The 24,509-nt window shown below is 38.8% G+C and overlaps 1 protein-coding gene and 1 long non-coding RNA gene across 4 annotated transcripts; both read right to left on the reverse strand.

Annotated features, from left to right (window-relative positions):
• Positions 1 to 486: 486 nt before the first annotated feature.
• On the reverse strand, positions 487 to 13,180 carry slain1a (SLAIN motif family, member 1a). 3 transcript variants are annotated; one of them, XM_063499929.1, is made up of 9 exons: positions 12,620 to 13,180; positions 11,128 to 11,264; positions 7,772 to 7,888; positions 6,132 to 6,242; positions 5,785 to 5,934; positions 3,175 to 3,522; positions 2,298 to 2,486; positions 1,812 to 2,154; positions 487 to 1,383 (listed from the first exon to the last, which is right to left on the reverse strand). In XM_063499929.1, exons 1-9 carry the CDS (start codon positions 13,048 to 13,050, stop codon positions 1,308 to 1,310), a joined length of 1,902 nt encoding a protein of 633 aa, XP_063355999.1. In that variant the 5' UTR covers positions 13,051 to 13,180; the 3' UTR covers positions 487 to 1,307. The 3 variants fall into 3 exon arrangements, with proteins under 3 accessions (XP_063355999.1, XP_063356000.1, XP_063356001.1); XM_063499930.1 differs by lacking the exon at positions 2,298 to 2,486 and adding an exon at positions 2,616 to 2,645 and having other exon boundaries at positions 1,812 to 2,142; XM_063499931.1 differs by lacking the exon at positions 2,298 to 2,486.
• Positions 13,181 to 20,564: 7,384 nt separating this feature from the next.
• Positions 20,565 to 20,903, reverse strand: LOC134645178 (uncharacterized). The gene is made up of 3 exons (XR_010096516.1): positions 20,866 to 20,903; positions 20,727 to 20,771; positions 20,565 to 20,638 (listed from the first exon to the last, which is right to left on the reverse strand). It is a non-coding gene; the product is annotated as an uncharacterized LOC134645178 (long non-coding RNA).
• Positions 20,904 to 24,509: the final 3,606 nt, after the last annotated feature.

The raw sequence follows: 24,509 nt of genomic DNA on the forward strand, positions 1-24,509 counted from the left end.
CTATTGTACTTTTACTAGGGAAGAATACAGGAATATGGTTTCGCCCTTAGACCACCGTTACTCCAAATACTTTTAAGCTGAGTCATATCTGAGTTAAAGAAGGCATATATTTTGAACTGCAGTAAGTAAAGCTACAACTCCCCATTCATCCATCCCTTCGCAACTTTTCAATGGCCAGGTCATGGGGGGCAGAGGTCTAAGTCCCCAGCCACCTGTTCCCAAACCAGCCAGGAGACATAATTTCCTTGGTCTGCTCAGGCATCTTGTCCTAGTGGGAGATGCTCAAAACAACTGGAGGCGTTCAGACATAAAAATAAAAAGAATTGCAATGACTGAGGTGTTTGTGTGTCCTAGAGAGCCTATAGTTATGTCTTCGTGGACAACATGCTCCTGGTAGGGTTTCCGCAGCTCATCACTGGCTGCAATCACTTTCCCCTTTTGCAGTTTACCTTTTTTCCCCCCTCAATTCTTTACAAACAATTTTAATGAAGAAGAATGAAAAAACGTTTTGAAATGCTTTTATTCACTTTAAAAATTCACTTCTTCTGTAATTTCTTGCCATCCATTAAAAGCATGAGGGCTCCTTGTGCAATATCACTGCAGCAGTTACGCTTATCAAAGAACATTTCGGAATTGAATGTAAACATTAAATAAAAAGAAACTAACCAAAAGATAAAGTGTGTACAAGGTCATTAATGGATCTAATACTGAATGTGTTAATCAGAATTCTGATCCAAAGTGCTGCAAGGTCCAGCCAATAACTATAACTAACATAAATTACATTACTTCTTCTTCTTTTTCACTTTTTTGTTTTTTACAGGCACGGGAAGTAACAAAATTCAAACTTCAGGTTCAACTTCATATCTGACACCACAGCCTGAAAAAAATAGTACTTCCAAAACTAATCATATGAAATCATTAAAAGCATGTACAAAAGCATGGGATATATTTTTCTAAGCTTTCGGTTGGAGAGAGACGTTTATTCTGCTCAATGCAAGAATTAACAACGACAAACCAAGAAACACATATCAGAGAGGATCTGTTTCACATTTAACAGCTGATTATCAGAGTATTGCCTGGTTGTTTCATGGTGTGTCAAGTCAAGGTTAAGATCCAGCCTGCTGGACCTGTACGCTCAACAGTCCTCACTTTGTCCTTCAGCAAGGAGTAGTGCTTATATTCATGATAATTGTCACTCTCACAGGTCTCAGCCCAAGTCTAGAGACCTGCTGAAAGAGACATTTTAAATCAGCTGGTGCCTACACATCGATACCCTGTGCACCTCTCAAATTTCAGCTTATTTGGGTTCAGTAGCAGCCATCTTTCCAGCTGCCGTCCCTCAGGGCACTCAGAGCAGCCAGGCTCTTTGGAGGAGTAAGCAAACTGCAGACAGAAAAAAAAAAACAATATTATATAAGCATATAAGTTAATCAAAGTTAAATAAAAAGATCCATCATCCCACAAAGAATCAGACCTGTGAATCCAGTGTGGCAGGTGAGAATTCTACCATTGAACCACCAATGCCACACCTAAAGATTGCTACAATGCCACTCCCCCACATACTGAAAACACTAATAGTCTGACCAGGTTTGTCATCATATACTTCAATTGATTAACCAATTCATGGCTCAGAAAATTTTATTTTACTGTCATCAGAGGATGAATTTTACCACCTCTGGTGATCCCCTGAGATAACCTTCTCATCAGGTCTAAATTTGAAGTTATCAAGTGCCTTTTTGCACATGCTCGTCAGTACTCATGTTGGTGTAGTTCCCCTTTAAACCCAAAGGAGTTAGCATATGTGTGCTTACCTGCGCGTGGGTTGGGTGATTTTACTGGGACGTGGAACGCCACTTGTTCCTATGAAGGAGGCTGGCCGAGGGAGGGAACTGCGGGGGACAGATGACTGGTTGGTGCTGGTGGGTTTGAGGGCCTGTGGTAGCAAACTAATGCTGCTGCTGGGTTTGAGGGGTTGAGGCAGCGCGGCACTGCTGGAGATGGAGTTCAGACTGGCAGAGGTGGACAGAGAGGTGGAGGTGGGTCCCTGCTGGACTGTGGGGCTTACGTAGGCTGTGGCTTTTAGAGTGTGTCGTGCTGTTGTAGGGAAACTCCCGACACTCTGGACTCGCTGACTGAGCTGGCCTGGGGAAGGAACTGAAGGAATATTATGAAGCAAAAGTGTCATACTGCAATCCCTAGATTTTAAGTTGTCATCATTAGGCTGAGCGTTAACAGTTTATAAAAGTGAGTTTTTTCCTTTCTTTGATCATTCGCACACATAAAAACAGGCGTCTTACTGGAGGATTGAAGTCGTGCAAGCCCACTCGATGAGTCAAAGCTCTGGCTGTTCCGGAGGGAGGGCATCGTTGGCAAAGAGGAGGGACCGTGGGAGGGTGGGTTGACAGGGGAAGCCAGGCATGGAATGCTGGGGACACTAGGCATGCTGGGAGCTCGGATCAGGTTGGGCATGCTTCTTCGCAGCTTGTCTATGCAACAACATCAACAAAGCTGATCAGGTATTGCAGGTGCCCAGTTGCCTTTTTTTTTTAGCTTTTCAAAGTTTTAGGAAAGTATGAAAGTAAGCACTCTCAGCAAAGATATAATGCATAGCATACTTTCCTGTAGAACCACATCCTGTAGAACCACTTTAAATTTAAGAAGAATGACACATCATATCCATTAATGAATGAATATTTTCATGTAGTCCACTCAAAATGTTGCATTATTCTTTTAACTATACTGACTTAATTTAACTTAGGACTTTAAAGAGGGGGAGAATCTAATACTTGCTCCTCAAAGTAACAGCAGTATCTGTCTTAGACTAAAACAATCAGTCAGTCATGCAATTATCTCTATAGACTGATATCTGCATATAAAGACACGCAATCTGCAGAGAAGGGACAACTGTACTTTAATAGTTTTCTGTTTCTTTTAGTCTAATTACATCTGAGCGGGCCTTGGTTGCATGCAGGTAAACAGTGTGTGAAGAGCAAAATGATTGCATTTGCTGAAACGCAATCTTAAAACACTTCGCTTAAAACACCTGATTAACATTTATCAGCGTTTATAAAGATTGACATGCTGATAGAACAGAAGTCCAAAGATACTGACTGATCCCTGAGTTTTTAACAGTCATCTATCAGATATGTTCCCAGATCAGATCAGGTCACTCACCTGTGCTATTTGTGTATGCTGTTTGTGTCTCTGTGATCAGGCTAGAGGGTCCAGAGTACTGGGAGTGTCCACTGAGTGAAAACTGATGGGTGGTTGAGCTGCGTCTGCAGTCTCTGAAACTGGAGAAGGTGTGAGAGTGGGGCAGGCTGCCCCGCTGCATAGAGCCTGTGCGGAACAGTCGAGGCTGGGGAGGTGGGAGCTGGTCGTAACCCTCGTCCTCCTCGTCCTCCTCCTCGAGATCCATCTGACTGCGCCTGAGGGTGTGCAAGGAGAAGCTGGAGCTGCGACGGCTGGCCGTGGCCGTAGCCGTGGCTGTGGCTGAGGTAGAGGCGTAGTCTTGTCGGAGGCCTACAGGGGTGACAAATCAATGCATTTGTCCGAGGAAAGCACGAACCCTGCGTGGTATAGGATACATTTCCTTCTGGAGGCGCCCCTCATTCATTATTCACTTACTGAATCGGCAGACCAGACTGATATAGGGAAGTTTATTCTGAAATGTCCTGCATAATTTAATAGCACACAAGCGCATCAAGATATCGCTTCCTTTCAACTTCGTAAAGGTCAAACATTTATGTTAGTTTCAGCCATTTATTGGCAATGTTGCACAGTAATCTTTTCCAGTCTCTCCACAAGGCAGTGCATTGCTGTTTACAACCAGAGTGGGTGTCAAACAAACACAAAAATTATGGTTGTCATGAAGAGGGAACAGTGAATTTAATAAACAGTATGTGGATACATTTGTTGTAAAAGGACTTTAAGGACTAAATATTACTTATGAACACTCTTATGAAGGTGGTTCTTATTAGCAATGACAGTTAATAGTCTGTAGTGTAAATATATGGGCGTTCACGTATTCGTTTTTAAAGCAATGTCAAACAATTTTCATGCCTTACAATAAATTTGTGGGTGGCTGCAGGTACGTAGAGAAGAACTTTATTTAGATTTCCATAAGAGCACAGTTGGTGTCTGATTAAGAACTTTTTATGCTGAGGCAAGAGTGATTTGCAGCTCCATGCCACATATCACTGTACCTGCTGGTGTCCAATCAAAACCGAAAGACTTGATTCATATGTCTCAGATAATCTCTGATGTTTGGATGACATGAACTCCAAATGTGTTTTCACTCTCGTAAAAGGACAGCATTGGCACATACTGCTTTGGCAAAGGGTCAGTTTACTATGGTAAAGGGTCACTTTAATCAGTTTACTATGAGCAGTGTTTCTACATGTTTCAAAATATCACACTTTTCCACAATCAAGTTTTCAGATTTCTCTGCAGACTTTTCAGACCACATCTGCCATCTAGATGCAAATAAAAAAATGTTTATTTTGTAAACAAAATGCCTTACTTTATATTTTATATTTTAGAAGAGAAGGAGGGTTATACAAATATAAAGCATTATATGGATGAAGCAATGTGTTAAATATTAAATTCTATGTTGTGACACTGACTGGATATTCTGACTGCAGGGTGCATTGTAAAATTATTATGGGTAATTGTATATAAAAACTATATTTTTAGATAGGTGCAGATATATAATTATAGATCAAAGCATGAATATGTATATATTCATGTAGAAAGAGACTGTGTATTAGATATGTATATTTATTTATAGATAGTGCATATGTAAATATTAGGCTATATAATCAGGGACACAAATATATGATGAATTAAAAAGGGGAAAAGGAAGTGAACAGGAAATGGTAGATATTTGGGGGATTTCAGTCAATGGGGTTTCATCACAATAATATAATACTGTAGTTGTCTTTTATTTCGTTCTTGTGTGACTTTCTTTCAGTTATTAACATTTGATACTTAAATGTTCAAAATAAAGATTTCATTCATCCATGTATTCTGACTACATTCTATATATGTGCGGTTAGTTCATACCAATCATTTAACCCAAAACTCAAACAAGTTAAATGCACAGTATTTTACTCAAGCTGACCAATGAAAATTAGTTGGACAAAAGAAGGTACGGTTTACCTTCCTTTCCTCCATCACTAAGTAACTTATATGTTGGTTATTGTGATGTGACTGTGATGTTTTGTTCAGGGATCTTCCAGTTTCACACAGTTTCAGGCACTTGTGCAGAGCTGTTTTCCAGTCCTGTGATGCACAGGCGTAGAGGCAGCTCTGCGTAGGAGTGCGCTATGAGTCGGGTGCCGTACTTCTTGCCTTCCTTTTCTCGACTGTAGCCCACGCTTTCTAACACATTGGTAAACATTTTGGCTGCGATGGCTCCCTGCTTCAAACGCCTTGAAAAACATTCTGCTTATATCATTTTATTAGCAGAGATGAGAAGAAATTAAGAGGAGCAGTCTAGAAACATTAACAGTTTCCTATATTTTGCTTTTCTAGCTCATTCAATTATTTGCTGTAACAGTTCTACAAAGCCTAGCAAAGTGGCTCTGCAATCAGCTGCTTTCCTTTGCGGAAGGCATAATTCAAACCACCGACCACATCCCTACGTCAGAATATAAAGTGGACAAAAGCACGATCTGACAATACCATTCCAACCCATCGCGACCTCTATCTGTAGCAGCGTTTCCTCAAATTTCTCATATTTTCCCTCACATTTTGTATGAAACATCTAAACAGTCTACTCACTCTCCTCCTGAAGTCGTGCCATGACCTCCACATCTGTCATGTCCTGCAGTTTGTAGCTCATGGAGATCGAGTCATCTTCCAGCTCTGACACACCCACCTCGCTGTCCAGGGAAGACTGAGGGGTAATCGCCGCATGCCGACGGCCCGCGTCTAAAAAAAACAAAAACAAAACAAAAACATGCAAGTCAACATCCCAACATTCACTTTCAATGCATTTCTCTGACCGCGTCTCTGAGTTGTGAAATATATGTGTACATAACTGTCGCAGATGGATGGTAACTCACACCTGATGAAACTGCAGAAATTAATGACACGGCAGAGGAGACGTGTTGCGGGTGATTTCTTACTGTGGAGAGTGGAGTTTGACAGGAAGGTGGGTGTTCTGTCAGCGAGGCTGCAGCTGGCCCTGAGAGGGAGACTCGGCTGGAGATAGGACTGACCAGATGACAGCAACGGAGCTTCAAAGGAGAAAATCACAGCACGAGAGAGAAGAAATTCAATCACTGATGACTAGCCTAACCTGCACTCTCTGCTGTTTGTGTTAATATAGAACACAGATGAACGAGCTGAAGGAGCTGTCTTCTGGTGGAGTCTGAAAGTGCTCGTCTCCATCTGTTTGAGGCTATGACCTTATAATCTCCTCCCTGCAGTTTGGTGTAATCTGATTGTAAACTCCAAGGAGCAGGTTGTTTAAGAATCTGGGTTATGTAGCGAGTTCCAAAAGCATTTTGGAAGCAACAGATGCTTTTGGCTCTATGTTGTTATTACTTTTGGATGCAACATGAGACAACAACTATGAGGTCAGCGGAAAGGGTTTTAATACGAGCAATGACGATTATTGTGCCCTAAAGGCTAAAAGGCTTTGAATGTTGCCAATGCAAAATTTTAGCTTTTGCATTATGTGAATTTTTTCCCGTCATTTGCTTTGTTTTGTGATGTTGTTAGATTTTGTTTTCAAAGGGTTAGAGACGCAGGTTTGAGCTGCCTCGCAAAAGTTGCCCAATTTAAAGAGAAACGAGATTAAACATTACCGTCAAGGTGTCACTGTGTTAGCATGCTTCAATTCATTTTAATTAATTAATTAATTAATTAAGCCACAATCACTCTTTAAAAAAGAAAACTGTTTTCTTTAATGTTTCATTATCGCCCAGTCACATTAGAGTAAAACCTGGATGGCAACATCCAATTACCTGGTGATTGCACTGATAATTTTTGCTTTCAACCAATTGATTGGCCCTAGATGCATAGAGCATGCAACTCCCTCAACTTCTGGGCAACCAGAGGAATGTCAACTGCAAAGGTCTGGTGGGAGGCAACCTGTCTCAGACTGCCATCCTGTCTGCAAGGTGTCACTTTGCAATAGAGGATTTGTTTCCGCTGGTTGTGTTCTGGTTAAATTCAACTAATTGCAGACGTGGTCCTCGTCTCCATTTCAAAAACAATGAGATCACAAGTTTATTGTACACTTTGATCGTGCCACAGTCTCCAAAGGCTGTTTCATCTAGTATGACTGTACCATTGTTGAAATCACTTCCAAGCATCTTTATTTATAAGGGCCAAATCACAGTCACCTCGACGCACTTTATATTGTAAGTTAAAGACCCAGTGGACTGGCTATGTATGTGTGTGAATGTGCAAACCCATTATGATTCATCTTTGTCTGTAGAAGATCATCAAATCAAACAGTTTTTGAGAGATTTCAGTTTGGGCCAAATCGGGGAACCAACCAACAAACTTTCATTTCCATCCACAGACCAACTCTGACAGCATGCTTACAAATAAGATGATAAGAAACGTAATAACCCCCCACCCCAAAATAATGGCTCTTTTAAATAGTGAAACTTACCATTTAACAAACATTTAACATTAGTTTGTTTAGTGATTTCAGTTTGTAGGTAGGTACATACTGACTCACACCCACTAAGCCTACCAGAGGTAAGAGTGTCTGTTTTGTGGTTAGCAGGAATCAGACGTGTATTGGTGTTACCTGAGGACTCGGTTAGTGCAGCAGGTTTAGTGTAAGGCAGGATGGGGCAGCTGAGGGTGGAGAGCCCCTCTATGCAGCTGTACGGACGAACGGAGGACACTCCTCGCCACCGCTTTGCTAGAGACAGGATTGCAGGGAAGGGCATGTTAGTCTCTGATTGCTTTAGCATGTAGCACAAACATACAGTACATGGGTTATATATTTTATGACACTCTGGCCAAATGTTAATCTGCTTCTAGCAGATCAGTACTGACCTTGCAAATGTCTGAGCTCGGACAGAAGAGGCTCATACAGTAAGACGAGGTTTAGCTTACCACTGCGGCTTATTGGGCTAAACCGCAGTTATTTTTTGGCTAGGTCTCAGGATAAGCAGGGATTGTGCATGTAGGCTACAATCCATTCCCAAAATCAGAATTAGATTTACTATGAACTAGTTTTTTTGGTGTACACGGTTCATTTATAGTCCTTAAATGTGATTTTCACTACTTTATTCATTTTATGGTTCAACACTACAATAACATGCACTTTATTAATGGCAACTAAGAGCATTTGGGTTTGGGTTACCAGATTGTTTGCTGTCATATCTATTAATTGCTGATAAATAGCCATTAAAGCAATTAGTTGCAATATAAAAAACCCTAGCTACAGGGTACACCTTTAGAGGATGATACTATTATTCTCATTAATTAATGCCAACTAGCAGTGAGTAAATTCAGCTTGGTTACATAACGTGCATTCAGTGTGTCTGATTGGTAGTCTGAGAGGGTTACACCTGACAAAGTGGAGCGTTCGGCACTCCTGACACAAATAAGCTCAAACTCCGCTGGATGAAACTAGCATTCACAGCCAGTTGCACCAACAATGGCTGCTGGCTCTCAAATACAAGGATGTATTCATGACCCCGAGGAGGAGAGCCAGCCTTCCCCGAATACAGCTTCAAAGGAGGAAGAGAACCGTCAACGGCACAAACACACACCAAAAAACATCAACACAGACACTAACAAATATGCATTATCAGGTCACAGTGTGGAGACCACCCACAATTAATATGAAAATATTCCATCACAGGAAATTCTTTCGGATATTAAAGTCAAAGCACGCAGGTGAGCAGCATATAGAGTGGAAAGTATGAGCTTTGAAAGTACAAGTCTCTTGCACAGGCTCTTGGTGCAGGGAGTGCTGAGCGAATCTGACTCGACAACCCATTTAATGTAAGCATGTTTCTATGGTAACCATATCCCCATGCATGAGAGCAGAAACTATAAAGCACCAGATCTGAAACTGGGTCCAGCAGCAAATATATATTTGATAGCACGCAAGTATATGAGGCGTAAGGATTTTGGATTTAGGTTAGCTCGTACATATGTCCCATTATCATTTCTGAAACCTCAATAAACCCCTTGCCCCACTTAGTGGAAACATGCTTAGAGAAAAGGATATTATAGCATGCAAAGACTTTGCTTTGGTCTGCCATGAGTAAAGGTTATGCAGCTGTTAGTAAAACAAAAACTGTGAGGATAATGACAGAGACCGTGTTAAAATGAAAGCAATGGTGGATAAAATGCACCGTCATTCTCAGCAGTAATATTGTTGGTAACTAAGTTGGGTTTCAACCATCTAATCCTTAAACTACTTTTGTTTCAATGACTTTGCTAAAACAGTATTAACATATACATTTAGCACAAAAACTAAGGAAATTTGAGTTTGGTCGACTATTTCTTTGTTGTAACAATGCTTCTTGACGATAACTGTTGGAAAGTCTGTTTATTTCCCCTTAAATGTTGCCATATTTGCAAGAAAAATGCATTTGTGTGTTGAGCAGCACAGCTGAGTATGTAGGTTGCGCCTGTGAAAAGCTGGTGACCAGCATGTGAGGAGGAGGTGGAAGGCTATTGTGGCCGTGTATGTTTCCTATACATGCTACAAAGGCCCCTGTTTGTTAAATGAATACATTGTTAAGCTGTCAGTATGTCTTGTTTCTTCAGACTTCAATCATCCAATCCAATAAACAACACGAAACAAGACTCAAAAGCAGAATGAGCTGTTTGCTGTTGGCAGAGAAGATCTGGATGGTTTTCATAGATTTGGTAAAAACTCAGAATCAGTATGAAACTGCAGTGATTCAATCAGGCCGGCTGCAAACTGCAGACATACCTGTGATACTAGTTCTTCATTCAAGAAAGTGACAACAGCTGTACGACATATATGTAAGTGACAGAGTTAAAATCAGCATGTGTTTTATGGGAATGTTTTTTACCAGAAGAAGCTATGGAGAAAGAAAATTTAAGGCTGTTAGATGTAGTCATCTTACTTTGATCAGCCATAAAGCATATAGACCAGCACAGGCCAAAACTGAAAGGCTGTTAATGTGCTCATGGGCATATTGTTATTAATATACATGCTTTTAATATAATATCAATAGTCTATGTTTTAATATCATAGTTACTGTCACTACGGAAACAACATTTGATTCAAAGACTAAGTAGCTACAATAATAACAGATTTATCGATTCTAGATAATCACAATAATCAAACTGTTATGATCTAAAACAGATAAAGGAAAAGATAAAATCTGATTAAGACTGGATCGTCCATTATGAAATCTCATACAGCACAATATTTGTAATATTTCATGCTTAATTCTCATAATGTTGTATGTGAAAACTATGAGTGGATTGAGTTATGAGTTACTCGTGAAAATAGGTAATTAGGTGACATATAAGTCTCGTAAAATGTATATCAAATATAATGTTTTTTTAATAATTTATTTTCGCAGGCTACACTTTATACTTTATTTTTTATTTATAACCTGTATTTAAATTTAAAATGTAAAAATTCCATCACTTAAAATATACTTTTTTCATAAAATCCAGTAAAATCAGGCTGTTATTAGAGGTTCAGATGGTGCAATGATGATAACTTAATGAAAGCTTTATAATTATTTCTGCATTATTTTGCAGTGAACACAAGGTTTAGCCTTTCATGAACACACATCAAGCTCTTCCAAGGTGATCTTTCTTTAATTCATGTATAAATATCTTCATCTTTAGTGGATCTTAAGTACAGCCTGAGATGTGTACACGTGAGTCCTCTGCTACTCCAGAAATAACCACTCACTGGGAACACAGGGTGAAGTAAAACTCACAACTTTAAAGAGAGAGCGAGTGAAATGTTGGAGCCGGTGAGCTCTGTGCAGTGAAAACCTCCCACGGTTCACACGCTGCAGAAGAAATTCTGCTGCACATGGAAACATTTTGTGTGAAGTGTTTTTCAGCTTATGATCACATTTCAGCAGCCAGCGAGGCAGATGTGGCCACAGATGAAGACTGCTAATCCTGGGGCTAAGTACACTGTACCTTGGTCCAGTCTGTGACAGAGGGTCATTTTAGCGAGCTCCACCTCAGGCCCCGGGTGGTCCAGTACCTGCCTGCACCACTGGAGAGGGCTGAGGAAACTGTGGCCCTGCAGCTTAGCTTTGGGACTCACATACAGCCTGGAAAATGCAGCAAAAAAACAGTTAGATCTTGTCAACTTTACAGGAAGCCCGTGTTGTTGTTTTTACACAAAAAACACAGATGATAAATTAACTCAGGGCTGCTGTGTATTTGCAGTGCAATCAAAAAATAGTTGCTAGAGAGCAAAGAAAATAAATAGCAGCTCAAGATCTCAAAGAGTGTGTTTTACAGCCCCAACATTTCTCAGCTGCTATTACCCAGTGAAATAAAACCACTGTGGCTGTGTGATTTTTATACAATCCAAATGCCAACCAAATGCCCTAAAAGTTTCTACAACATGGGAAGAATCTCTGGGACCCAGACCTGGAACAGCAGCAGAAAATGGACGGACCAAATGCATAGACTTGCAAATGGCAATGTTATCTTTTCTGTTGTGAAATTTAGTCAATGATCAATTAGATGGAATTTATTTTCATGCTGTACATGAAATTATCAACCTATTTATCAGCAAATCTCTTCTTCTTCTTCTTTCTTTACAGATCGCCACAGCACATCTTCTGCCTCCATCTCACCCTATCCCCAACCATGAGTGAAAATAATTTAATTGACCTTTATCGTCAGCCAGAAAAGAAATTAAATAAATCCCAAGAAATCCCACGTTTGTCACTGTGTGTGTGTGCCTGAAAATCCTAGTATACTAGGTTCCCAGACTGAAGCTAAATATCTAAGGAAAAGAAAACTTGCCAGACAGAACTGGCCTTTTTTCCCCTCCAGCAACTAGGCCACAGCATTACACTGACTTGGGGGTGGAAGGGTAATTGTGTTAAATGTAGTAAAGCTATACCAGCACAGCGGCTGAACTGTATCTCATCAGCACTGCATTCAGCTGTGTGCTACATTTTCCACATCGTCACACCAGATACATAAAGCTGGAAACGGTTCAGCAGTCAGATACCTTAGTCTACAGCCTGTGCTTCAAAGTAGTTCAGCCTATGGCTGAACACAACACACAAAGCCGAGCTGTTTGATCAGAGGCTGAAGGGGGTCATTGTTTCTAATTTCATCCAGCGCTGCCTACTCTGAATAGATACCTATGCTGCACGCACAGTGCATGCTGGGATGCCCAAAGCTTGTGTCAGATCTGGTTTTTATTGTTTTGCTCCTCGTGTAAGAATCACTCTATTTGCCAGAGTCTGTAAGTCTGTTCCACCAAAACAGATGCAATCAATACATACGATACATGACATACACTGCCTCAAAATGATGGCTGGTTCACTGTCATGTGGCCCATGAAGCATGTATTAGGGTCAGACCAACAGAGGGGGAAACTGACTTTCACTGTAAATTCAAACAAGGCATGTAATGAACTGGTAGACATAAACAGAGCAGTTACCAGCTATCAGGCTCTAAGACGGGGAGCACGACGTTGAGGTCCAAAATCTCAACCTCATCCAAAACAGTCGTGTCTCCAGCGGCGCCGCTGTCCTCCACAGCGGCATCAGGAGACGCCGAGCTCGGCTGAAAATAGGCGAAAGGTTCCTCCGCTGAGCCTCGAGGTGCGGGGACACTTGAAACGTCATATTTAGCAGAAAAGCTGTCGCTCGCGCACGCCGTACCCCCGTGCAGACACGACAACGAGGTCTGAAGATGAGGGCCGATGGAGCAATTGTTTACAGCGTTCGCTCGAGTCCGCAATTGTTCGTTTTGCTTCTCCAATTTTCGCACCAGTTCCTGCAGCTTGAGCACCTCGAGCTCCGCGCTGGTAATTTTATTGTTGCCATTGACGTCTGCCATCATCTGGGGGTTCAACACCTCTGCTTCCATTTGGTAAAAAACACATTGAGATGGGCGGAAAAATAAAGCACGGCCTGCCTGCAGAGGGTCCTCTTCTATTCAGAGAGGGTGTCCAGATTCCCCCCTTTAAGCTGCTACACACACTCTCACAGATACACACTGATGATGCTGCTGCTGCTGGGATGACTGCACAGGCTCCATCTGATTGGTCAGCAGCTTGGAGTTCAACTCCCATCGCACCACTGCTGAGGAAGTATTTATTATAGGCACACACAGAGCGGATAGCCTGAATGTTATCCTCAAGCTACACTTTCGGTCTTGCACAAAAAAAAAAACTAAAACAAAAAAAAACTAAAAACAAAAAAAAAAACCCAATATAAGTCGCCCAGTACAACTGTGGGGGACATTTAAAAATAGTCCCGACAAGACTAATTGAAAAAGTAAGCTGGCATTACAGTAAATAATACAGGAATAGTGTCATTTGATTAGTACGACAGAGGACCACACAGACATTTATTTTTAAAAAAGAACAAAAAAGTAGCTACAGCATTGGCAACCACTTCAATATGTACTCCTGTTTCGCTGCTTGTTAATGCAATTATGTTTGCAGGTACATTTAAGCATGCAGACATGGTCAAGACAACCTGCTGAAGTTGCAACATAGCATGAGATTGGAAAGGAAAGGTGATTTAAGTGACTTTGGCGTGGTTGCTGGACAGCCTAGTCTCAGTATTAGAGAAACTGCTGATCTGCTGGGATTTTCCCACACAACCATCTCTAGTGTTTACAGAAAATGGTGGAAGTGAGCAAAACGTCTGTGGGTCAAAAAGCCTCGTTGATGTCAGAGGGTCAGAGGAACATAACCAGATTGCTTTGAGCTGATAAGAAGGCACCAGTCACTGAAATAAACAATCGTTACACCCAAAGTATGCAGAAGAGCATCTCTGAACATACAACGTGATGAACCTAAAGGGTGCACACACTCACCAAAAATGCGCCATAGTGATTTGAAAAATGTTGCCTGGTTTGATGAGTCTCGGGTTTTTTCTGTATTCAGATGGCGGAGTCATAAATTGTAACAAATGCGCAACGTGTAAGACCAGCAGCAGAAGGCCACACCAGGTTTCACTCGTTAAGCTCAGGCTACAGTTTCCATGGATCACCAAAAGTGGACATCCCTTTATGACTACAGTGTATCCATACTCTGAAGGCTGCTTCTAGCAGGATAACGTGCCATGTCACAAATCATCTCAAACTGCTTTCTTGTTACTTGAGCATGACCACAAGTTCAATGTACTCAAATGACCTCCAGAGTCACCAGTTCTCATCCACCGATTTACTAACAGGAGATTTTCATTATATGCAACTGATAAATCTGCAGCAACTGTCTGATGCTGTCATTACAATGTTCGGCCTCTTTAGAAGTTCAAATTTAGCTTAATTTAGTGCTTATTATGCGCTATGTCACTAAAATAAAATATGATATAGCTTCTTGAATACAAATTAATTGGGCTAATTGAGTTGCATGGCAAAGCTAGAAGGATATCTCATGCAGAAAAGATGTTGAAGACTAAAATATGTATCCAATATACAGTGGATATATAAAATCGATGTAATGTTTCTTTTTTAATAATGTAAACTCAAAATCTTCAATAAAAAGTCTTAATAAAATATGAAAGCATAATATTTTTGCACATAAGTGAAGACCGCAAACCAAATCAAGTTCCTGAACCCACTAAATTAACCAAACAGTGCAGAAGACATGAGTTTGTTGATAAATTTTTATGATAATATATTGTATAATTATCCTAAAATTGTCAAATATATCAAGTTTCATTAACTGTAAATTATGACTTTAATGGTTAGATTACATTTCACTGGTATATAATTAATTAAACACAAAAGTCTTAAAAGAAGTAGAATATTTTAATTTTATTAGATAAAGACACTTTATAGCTTTTATTGCACAAAGAAAAAGCCCCCGGCCCTCAATATTGCAATGTATCGTTTTAGAATGAAGTTTCCCTACAAAATGCAAGCCAAAGACAATAAGAGCTGATATGGTGCATAGAGGTAGATACAGAAACACCAATATCAAGGCAACACAGCTACTATATATTTTATTATATACTGCATTCATGTTATTAAAACGTAACTGTCATTTCAAAAAACACCCACATAAAGACTTGTCAGCTCATTGTAATGCTAGTCCATGAGATCCCATGACACCCAAAGCTGATAATCAATAATCCATTAAGTATATTTGGAGCATCAGCGTCGCCATTTTTCTGTGGGGGAAGGATATGCAATTTGAACCAAGACATTTTGAAATTAAAACAAATAGAGTAATACATACGGTACAAATATTTAGTTACTGGAGCTTTACATTCAGGAAAATGAAGAAATCCTAATAATTACTTACCTTTGGTGACCTCAAAGCAGTTCGAACAGTGCACCATACGCTTGTAAATCCACAAGCTGTCCCCAGCCTTTAGATTACCCAGAGTAATGTTACACACCTCACACTGCCAAAACACAAATGCTCACATGAGGAAACAGAATCCTGAGACAACAATGGCTGTATACATCAAAAATATTCTGTGAGGTCTTAATAATTAGGAGTTCATGAGTCACCGGTAATTTCAAAACAATACTAAGACTTTACTTTGGTAAAGTATTGACATAGTTGTTTTTCAACCACTGCTTGTTGTTGACCAAAGAAAGGAAAGCCCCATCTTAAAATTATTTTACTCACTTTAAAGCAGGAAGCATGGCATTTCATATTTATGTCATCCAGGACCATCTTGGCATCACCAGTGAAGGGCTTACGGCAGACTGTGCACAGATCTTTCTCTAGCACTGTCCTGTGTGGGACAAAGATTTATCAAGAGTTTACATTAGAGTAAAAGAAAAGTGACTGTATATATGTGTTCTTGATTTAATTCTATTAATTTTGTTTTGGTTTTATTTAAATAACACCAAATCACAGCAACAGTTGCCTCAGTGCACTTATATTTTAAGGTAAACCATGCAATAATACAGAGAAAACCCCAACCCCAGTCAGACGGGAAAATCTCCCTTTTAACAGGAAGAAAACTCTGGCAGAACCAAACTCAGGGAGGAAGACAGGATAAAAGACACATCGGGGGAGTGTGACATTGGAAACTGTCTTTTAAAAATGTATCAGCCAATGATCCATACTCAGTTTAAGTTGAATCAGGGTCTGGGGTGGCAGTGTTGAGTTACCACTATTTTAGTGATGTTAAAAATCTCATAAGGGATTCCCACTGAATTTTTTTATAGGTAGTCCATAGTCTGAAAGACTATGGTGAACCTTATTGACCTGCTGTCAATATCAAGTTTACCTTCTTAACTTTCAGCAAACTATAATACCAACAATTGGATGGATTGGTGCAAAAACAATTACAGCAGAAATAAATGGTCCCCTAATTCTACCTCAAACAGCTCGAATTTTTTTCGATTGCCTTGAATGCTGAGCAATGCCCCCTACAGCTAGTTAGGTTTTTAAACAAACACGTGATCTTTAGGTTTACTTTAGGTGTATTTGCTAAAAAGCAATTATTAACATGCTGACATGCTGTATTAAGGTGGTTAATGTGATAGATGCTTAAAATCTGCATATCAGCATATTAGCATGCCGATATTCATGCTTTGCTCAAAGCAACACTGTATCCAAGTACAGCTTCACTGAGCTTCTAGATGACAGTCAGTCTGCACACTTATTTCCACACAAATGTTTTCACTGTCTAAAAAGGCTATTGCTGCCCGATTCCTACCTTTCAGGAGCTGCATACGCACTCTTCACGGAAGACTTTGAGTAGATTGGCTCTGACAGAATGTCATCTGATCTGCTGAGAGAGTTAATGAGAGAGTGTTGTTTTACTAACTCATACAGTGTTTGTGTGCCAGTGATAAGTGTTGGATTCGTTTGTTCAAAAAATAACTTAATACCTGCGGCTCCTGTATGATGTAGAAGAGTAGACGGAGGGACTTGTGATACTGGTGTACTCATAACTGTAAAAAGATAAAATGGCCCAGAGATGACATGTGGAGTTTAGAATATGTTTAGCGCATACTGTTTATAATGTCTTTGTTTGCTTTGCTTCATACCTGGAGTCTGGTCTGGAGTAAGTATAAGTGTTGCGGTTGCTGCTATAGTCATCACTGAGTATGAAAAAAGGGAACAAATCAGGAATAATAGAAAGAGTACAGCCACGCTGCACTATATTTTTATAACAAAAGGTTGAGAGACAGTGATAATAATTACCTGGTAGTTATGGTATAGGAGGTGGTGCGAGTGGAGGGTATATCACTTGAGTATGAACTGTAGCTATAAAGAGGCAATGGAATTAGTTTGATAAGAAAGAGCTGGATGTAGAAAATATTGTTATGATTAAATAAATTAGAGTTTGATGAGGTATACAGAAACAGAAATTCTAAAGGAGAATAATAATAATTTGAATAAGTAAATGGGTAATCCATGAGTGCTCTGTTAGTTTACCTGGAGAGGCTGCGGGTAGAGGATGTTGACACTGGAGAGGGGCTTTCTCCTCTAAATGACAAGATAAACGAAAAAGGTCAATTTGACAAAACTACACACAAACTACACCATTTTTTGGTCATTTTTGTCATTCATTTCTACTGCTTACCCTCTGCTGCTCTCCACAGTGACAGTCTCTGTCTTTTTGATGCTTGAGCTGCTAAAATGGCAAAATGTGAGGTTTCATCCACCACAATGGTGAAATAGTTGTTTTGTTTTTTTAATGACTAAATGCTCGCTGAGATGTCTCACCTGATTGGGGAAGAGGAATCAGATCTGATGGAAGTAGGCAGCAGGGTGTCATACAGGTGATCCTCAGCTCTGCAATGACAGAAATGTAAATTTAGTGATTATACTGTATATGCAGTTCTTATTTTTTAATTATGTTTTCTTTTGTACAACAGTTGAGGTTTATACAAGGTTTATCTTACTTAAAGGAAGTCTTTGTGGGGGTTGTAGTTTTAAAAACATCACTGAAAAAGTAAAAAGAACACCAAACATTTTACTATACTGTTTGTGCATTTATATCAGTGCCACTGTTTGTGTATTGTGCTGCAGTAACTTACTCATCATAGCTGCTTTTCACTGTCACAGTCTTAGTAGTGGACACGATTGATTTGCTGTGATGAAGCCAAAATCAGGTATTACATAATGATCAGTAATGTATGACTATAGTGTCAAATTAAACAGCATCAATTTACTTACTTTAAATGATCTCAATACATCATTTATAAGAACATACCTAATATATAACATATAAGGTATACTGTGACGTGCATTGTGTGCTTTTCAGCAACTCTACTTTCTGTTATGAAAACATTCATTGCTGGCCACTGGAAGCGACATCATTAAATTCAATAACAATTGCAACAATTTATTATATTTTTATTATAGCGTGTATAAAGGCTAAATGGGAGGACTCATAATGAAAGAGTGTATGCATTACCTGTCATCACCCTTGACTGAACCTGGAATGAGTGTATCATAGAGTTGGTCTTTAGCACTGCAACAGACAAAAGTAAGATACATTGTTAGTCATTTTTAATCACATTTTGCTACGTTGAGCTTGGAAGCTCCCTAAACTTTATGATACTAATAAATATTTTTTTAAATCTCTGGCATATTACAAAGTTTAATAAAAGTCATTTACATGGAGTCATGACGTCAGCAAACTTAGCCATGTCAGGAATATTTAGATTCCTGAACATTTACTGCAAAAAACACTAATCATATTCACTCCCACTGCTCTGTCAGATGTGTTGTGTATACTATTTATTTTCAAATGGTTTATTGATCAGCTATGCTTTGTTAAACACTAAAGGAGACTAATACAGAGGTCTGGGGGACAACTACATTGTGGTAGCTCAATGTTTTGGACAAAAGTACATCTCATGGCACAGTTCAATATCAGATAGTAGAATGACAAATTAAATTTATTGTTATATAAAAAATTACTTTTATCTGACTAATTTGAATATGTCATCTTAACAGTATACAGCCCCCCACCCCCACCCCCCCCCCACCCCCACTAGGATGGTACTCACTTTGTGTCGGTGCTGCTTTTCACTGTCACAGTCTTAGTTGTGGAGACAGTTGTTTTGCTGCATAGAGAAAAATGTGTTTTACTGAGAATGTAATTACTGAAATCATCGTGCCATGACCAATATAATCTAAGTTCTGGGCTTCACCTCTCTGTGGGTGACAGATCATCCTGGATGGATGAGGGGAGGTGTGTGTCATAAACTTTGTCCTCCGAACTGCACAGAACAATAAAATATAAACAAATCTGAAATTGCAGGTGACACATGGATTATCATTCTACACTAACTGAATAATCTGTGTCTTACTCTTTGGTGAGGGTAACAGTTGTCTCCGTCACTTTGGGTGTCGTTAAGGTAGGTGAGTAGGGTTGGTATTCTTGCCTGTTTGGAAAGATGGGGAAAAACTCAGCCTCTCATGTAGTATGATGTGCTTATATGTGGCCCCTTTAAGAAACTCTAAATATACATCTAAGTGCTGCAATTTTTTAATATGCTTTTAAAATACTGGGTTAGCTTGTAAAGCAAAAGGTGTTGTGAACTATTATATCTGAAGGCTCAACCTTACTGGCCTATGACTTCTAAGTGAAAGTAGCAATAAGTCAGTATGAAAATATTCAATGTTCAGTATACTACTAAATCCTAGTTTTAGCTATACATATATACAGTGACATTGTATATTCTATGAAAAACTAATTACACCTTTCATGTTTTCATTAAATTTAAGAGGGTAAATTGCAGTAAGGAACTGATAATCAAATACACTTAATTGATCACTCAACCTGACTGACATGATGTTGCAGGATATAAGACTGTCCACAAACCTCAGTGAACGACTAACGACTCGTGACTGATAAAATCATTCGAAAATGTATTACTTCAAGTTTTTGCTGCTAAAGGTTGTTCTACAAGCTAATGAATCCGTGTGGGTACTTAGTGTTTTACAGGACTGCATAGAGTCCTGTCAAGAGTTTCCTTCTCACAGGACTGGTGTATAAGTTCTGGCAAGTACAGTCTGATATTATTACTTCACAGGGTCATTATGATTGATTTCATTCCATAAAAACAATTGTTAAATGTTGTACTTAGTTTCAGTGGAGCTCTTTTTTAACTAATTGATGTATACCTGGGTAGTCTAACCTGTAATGATTAAAAGTGATGTTGGTCATGTTACTAAATATACTTGTTAGTTGCTTGACTTCAGATTCAACAGCCTGATGAGTGACGATGATGCTGTTTCTCATACTGAGGGTAAATAATTAAAGTATTGCTTCTACTATAAATCACACCATTATTTTTACCCTTTGCTGGAAGTCCTGACCCGCTCAGAGAATGTCCCAGAGTTGATTGGAGTTTTAGTCACAGGAGACCTATAAAGGCAAATAAATGTCAATAATATGATGCGGATTACATGTGTAATAATGTAACTTGATGCAGTGTTCCGTACTTGACGCTTTGGGTGGTGGTAATAGTGGTCTCAGTGGTTGATCCATCCTTGGTGACTGTGGTTGTTTTGGTGCTGAAAAAAGAGAGACGTGAAACCCATTTACTTAACGTGTCATTGTAATGCATTAACTTGTTGGTGTGTTCATGCATTCCTTGTGTACCTTGTCTTTGGATACTCTGTCACAGTAGTCTTGGTTGTGGTGGTGCTGCATGGACATGCGAAATACAAAATTACACATTATATTAATTTCTCCTCTGTTGAGTATTGCATTAGCTGTATTAGACTGGAGCTTTACGTACATGGTGGGCGAATCTGCCTTCACAGATGAATATGTGCTGCAACAAAGAGGCAGATCATTCAGGTGATTTCCTATTCAAAAATTCCAGAAAGAGTAAATTTTGTGTTATGAGTTGCTTTACAAAAATGTACCTTTTAGTGTAGGAGGTCTTAGTGGAAGGAAGAGTGCTGCAAAAGAGAAAAAAAACCTCTTACTTAACCTCATGCCTTGAATTGCACAAATTAATAATAACAAAGCTGTAATAAAACTATGACTGTAATAGAAGAAAACTGTACTAACTTGGTCTTCAGGTCATTTTGCTTTCCACCGAACCTTCAGTGAGAGAAATAACACATTATTGTTCCTGCCATTTATATGGCTTTTATTTAAATATATCACATATGTCACACAAATGGTACCTCTTGCTGAGCTCTTGCACAGATGTAGCTGTGTTGCCTGGTTTGGTGGATTTTTCTTCTTCGGGCTCTACACTGTGAGAAATGCATAAAAATTTACAGGATGCAAAAGAATAAGAGACTCTTTTCTTAACTTGAAACCAGTCATCAGAGAACATATTAGTGTTCCTTCATTTGTCTGCAAATTAAGGTGAATTTAAATGTTTGTTTTACCTCGCAAGAGTTTCATTGGATTTGTATCGGCCTAGAACACTTCTGGCGAAGTTTGGATCTTGGCTGTATGAGAAAAAAAACTATTTACACAGAGATGACTCAATGCTGTGACTCGCAAGAGGAATGTGAGAAGGCCTTTTTTTAAGGTTGAAAGAAATCTGAGCTTTGACCCAAAAGTCACACCCAACAATTCTGCCATTCCCTAAATGCATGTGTGAGTAAGCATCTGGGTTTTAACTTTTATCCTTGGTGTACTTACTCAACAGGTTCATCCTCATCATCTGGTTTTCTGATCCAGCTGTTGTCTTTTAGAAGAGACGTCTTGCCTGGTAATACAGGACAGAAAAAACTTAAACATTTATTATTCATTTACTTAATTAAGTAACACACTGTTTTTAAGGATTTAAAAGTTAATACCTGTTTAACAGAACATAATAGAACCATTTAAAAACTAATTAGCACACTGCTCCTGAAAATTAAATGAGGAAGGTATTTATAAAGTTTTCTAATCAATGAATACCCTTTTTTTTTTGCATCTAAGGTCTTGTCTTTACTGCTGCACACTGCAACAACTGCACATTGCTCTATTCGAGCTGTGGTTTCTCTCACTGTGATGCACTTAAAAATTAAATTAAAATATAGCATGTATGGGGCCAACATAAGTACTGGGCTTGTGCATTTGTAAGTATTTTAAGTCTTAGATGAAATAAACTACTCTGTTTTTAAAATTGATTGGTTTATTATTTGTAATTCGAATTTCTGTATCATTTATATCACTATTAATATACAAAATTATATATCTTTATATATTTATAATATGCAATATATCTTTCAGTCTATTTTACTGTTTTTCCCCCATTGTTTTTATTTTGACAAATTCTTTTTAGTTTACATACTCATTTTGACTACAAGCAATAATCTAACCTATTTCAGTGAGTGCAATAATAAAGGGAAACAATTTCATGCATGTTTTAAATATATTAAGTATATTATTAACATAATTAATATGCAACAGAGTCATATAACTACTGGAACCTTTCAGTCTTGCATCTGCTATTTTAAAAATCCACATTACATAGAATTTGCTTCGTAAATTTTATTCTTTGATATTTCTCAACTTACCAGTTTTGTAAGCGCTCATTTTGAAATTTTACCTGTAAGTGTGAAACAACAAGAACATTGATGACGTAACAGAAAAAAAAGGAGCACAGCTCATTAGCCACTGGGTGGCACGCTAGGCTAAAACCTTTCATGTGCCGTTGGTGTCTTTATGCTGCATAATGAAGTGAACAAGTAATCACTACTTTCTGCCATCTGTATACTTGTGTCATGAGCACACACATGCCCTTAATGGACAGACTGGATTTATGAGCTTGCCTTGTTGGGTTTGAAACTGCGTCTGTAGTAAATCAAAAGTTCTGTTTAACACTCAGGAAATATTAAGCTTAAACTGGTTAGTCTTGATTTGTACCCACATGTAAGACACACCCACCCACAACACACCTTCTCCAAACACGCCTTTGTCATCAAAACAGAGACCTTTTGCTGAAGAAAGGCGTGACAGGCCACAGGCTATCGATGATAAAGATTGCGCCCTTTCATCTGCACCCTCCAGGACGAACATACATCATAAACCTCAAGGTAGACTTACAACCCCAACAGAAGTTATTACTGTAAATGGCATATTTGTCTGTTCATGAGTCACATTAGGGGTTTTTTTTTACTGGATATTTAATTATCGGACAATAACAACAACAACAACAACAACAACAATCTTCTAGTTTCTAAAAGATAATTTAAATGTTTTCAGATAAGATATCATAAAACAGATCAAATCTCTCATCCAGTGGTTTATCAGATCTGTTGTGAGAAAAAACATTAAAGGCAGAATATGCTCCTTCAACATACACTCAAAAAACGTTTATGCCCAAAATGCTGACTTTAAGTAATTTGATTACATGTAAAGTTTCCATGTAATTTTGTTACATAAGTACAATTTAAAATGTTACATTTAATGGAATCTGATCAAATGAATTTCACTTGATTTTATACATTCTGTTTTTACCAAGCATATTCTCCTTGACTATGACTAATTTTTTGAATAAAAAAAACTTTTGATTTTATCGCTTTCATCACATTTCACTCAAAATAATTTCTTCATCTTTATTTAGGATGATTGTTTTGAGTGTACAACTGCAAATCAGTCTGTTCTGACTCCTCTTTGTATCTGTAAGGCACGCATTATTTCCTCAAAAGAAATGCAATCTGACATGAACGCTACAATGATATCATTACATAACCCGACAGACAGTGTGTTCTCTGATTTATTTTCCTTTACGCCTCAATGCAAAACACCATCTCAAAAAACTCGTCTCATATACAATCTCAATTTATTGAGTGTATTTTTAATACCTCTGAAGTATCATTACACACAGTTTCAGCTAAAATAAATGATTGATAAAACATTCACACGCAGAGAAAGGGTACATACCTCCACAGAAACCTCTTTGACTTGATGGAAAACTCTCACTTCCAGCTCAGGTCTCAACACCTGTCTGTCACGCTACACAATCACACCCTTGTCATTCCTTCTGCTTTAAACCTTAAGGGAGTGGAGATTCAAGGCCACCCACGGGCGTGGCTTTACGGAAGAATCAGAGAATAGGTTTTCTCTCTCTGTCGCTCTCATTCTACATGTTTCTATCTCCGTCATCAGTGTTTCCTAATTGCTTGTTTTTCGAGAAACATGGAACTGGGTGGAGCGCTGAAATACCTGCAGCTCAACTTGAGTGATGAGGAAGCAAACCTCCAATGTGGGTGTGGGATTCTCTCTGTCCTAATCCTATTACATGCTTGAACTTGCATAAATATATTTTTAACACTAGAAAGTAATCTTGGGGTTTTTTATGCTCATTGTGGTATAATGTAAATTGAAGATAGAATTATAAAGCATGCGCACACACTTCAGTCACTTCATTAGGTACACTTCTAACCAAATTAATCCAGTATGGTAGCTCTGCTATAAATTCCACCTATT

Source organism: Pelmatolapia mariae, linkage group LG16_19, assembly GCF_036321145.2.
Source record: "Pelmatolapia mariae isolate MD_Pm_ZW linkage group LG16_19, Pm_UMD_F_2, whole genome shotgun sequence".
Classification (NCBI taxonomy): Eukaryota; Metazoa; Chordata; class Actinopteri; order Cichliformes; family Cichlidae; genus Pelmatolapia; species Pelmatolapia mariae.

What these genes read in the sequence shown, in the direction of transcription:
- slain1a (XM_063499929.1), bottom strand. Translation starts at nt 13,050, where the DNA reads ATGGAAGCAGAGGTGTTGAACCCCCAGATGATGGCAGACGTCAATGGC. An exon ending in TGCACTAACCGAGTCCTCAG is followed by an intron (nt 6,243 to 7,771) that starts GTAACACCAATA and finishes TCTCCTTTGAAG; the next exon opens with CTCCGTTGCTGTCATCTGGT. An exon ending in AGCATACACAAATAGCACAG is followed by an intron (nt 2,487 to 3,174) that starts GTGAGTGACCTG and finishes GTTGTTGCATAG; the next exon opens with ACAAGCTGCGAAGAAGCATG.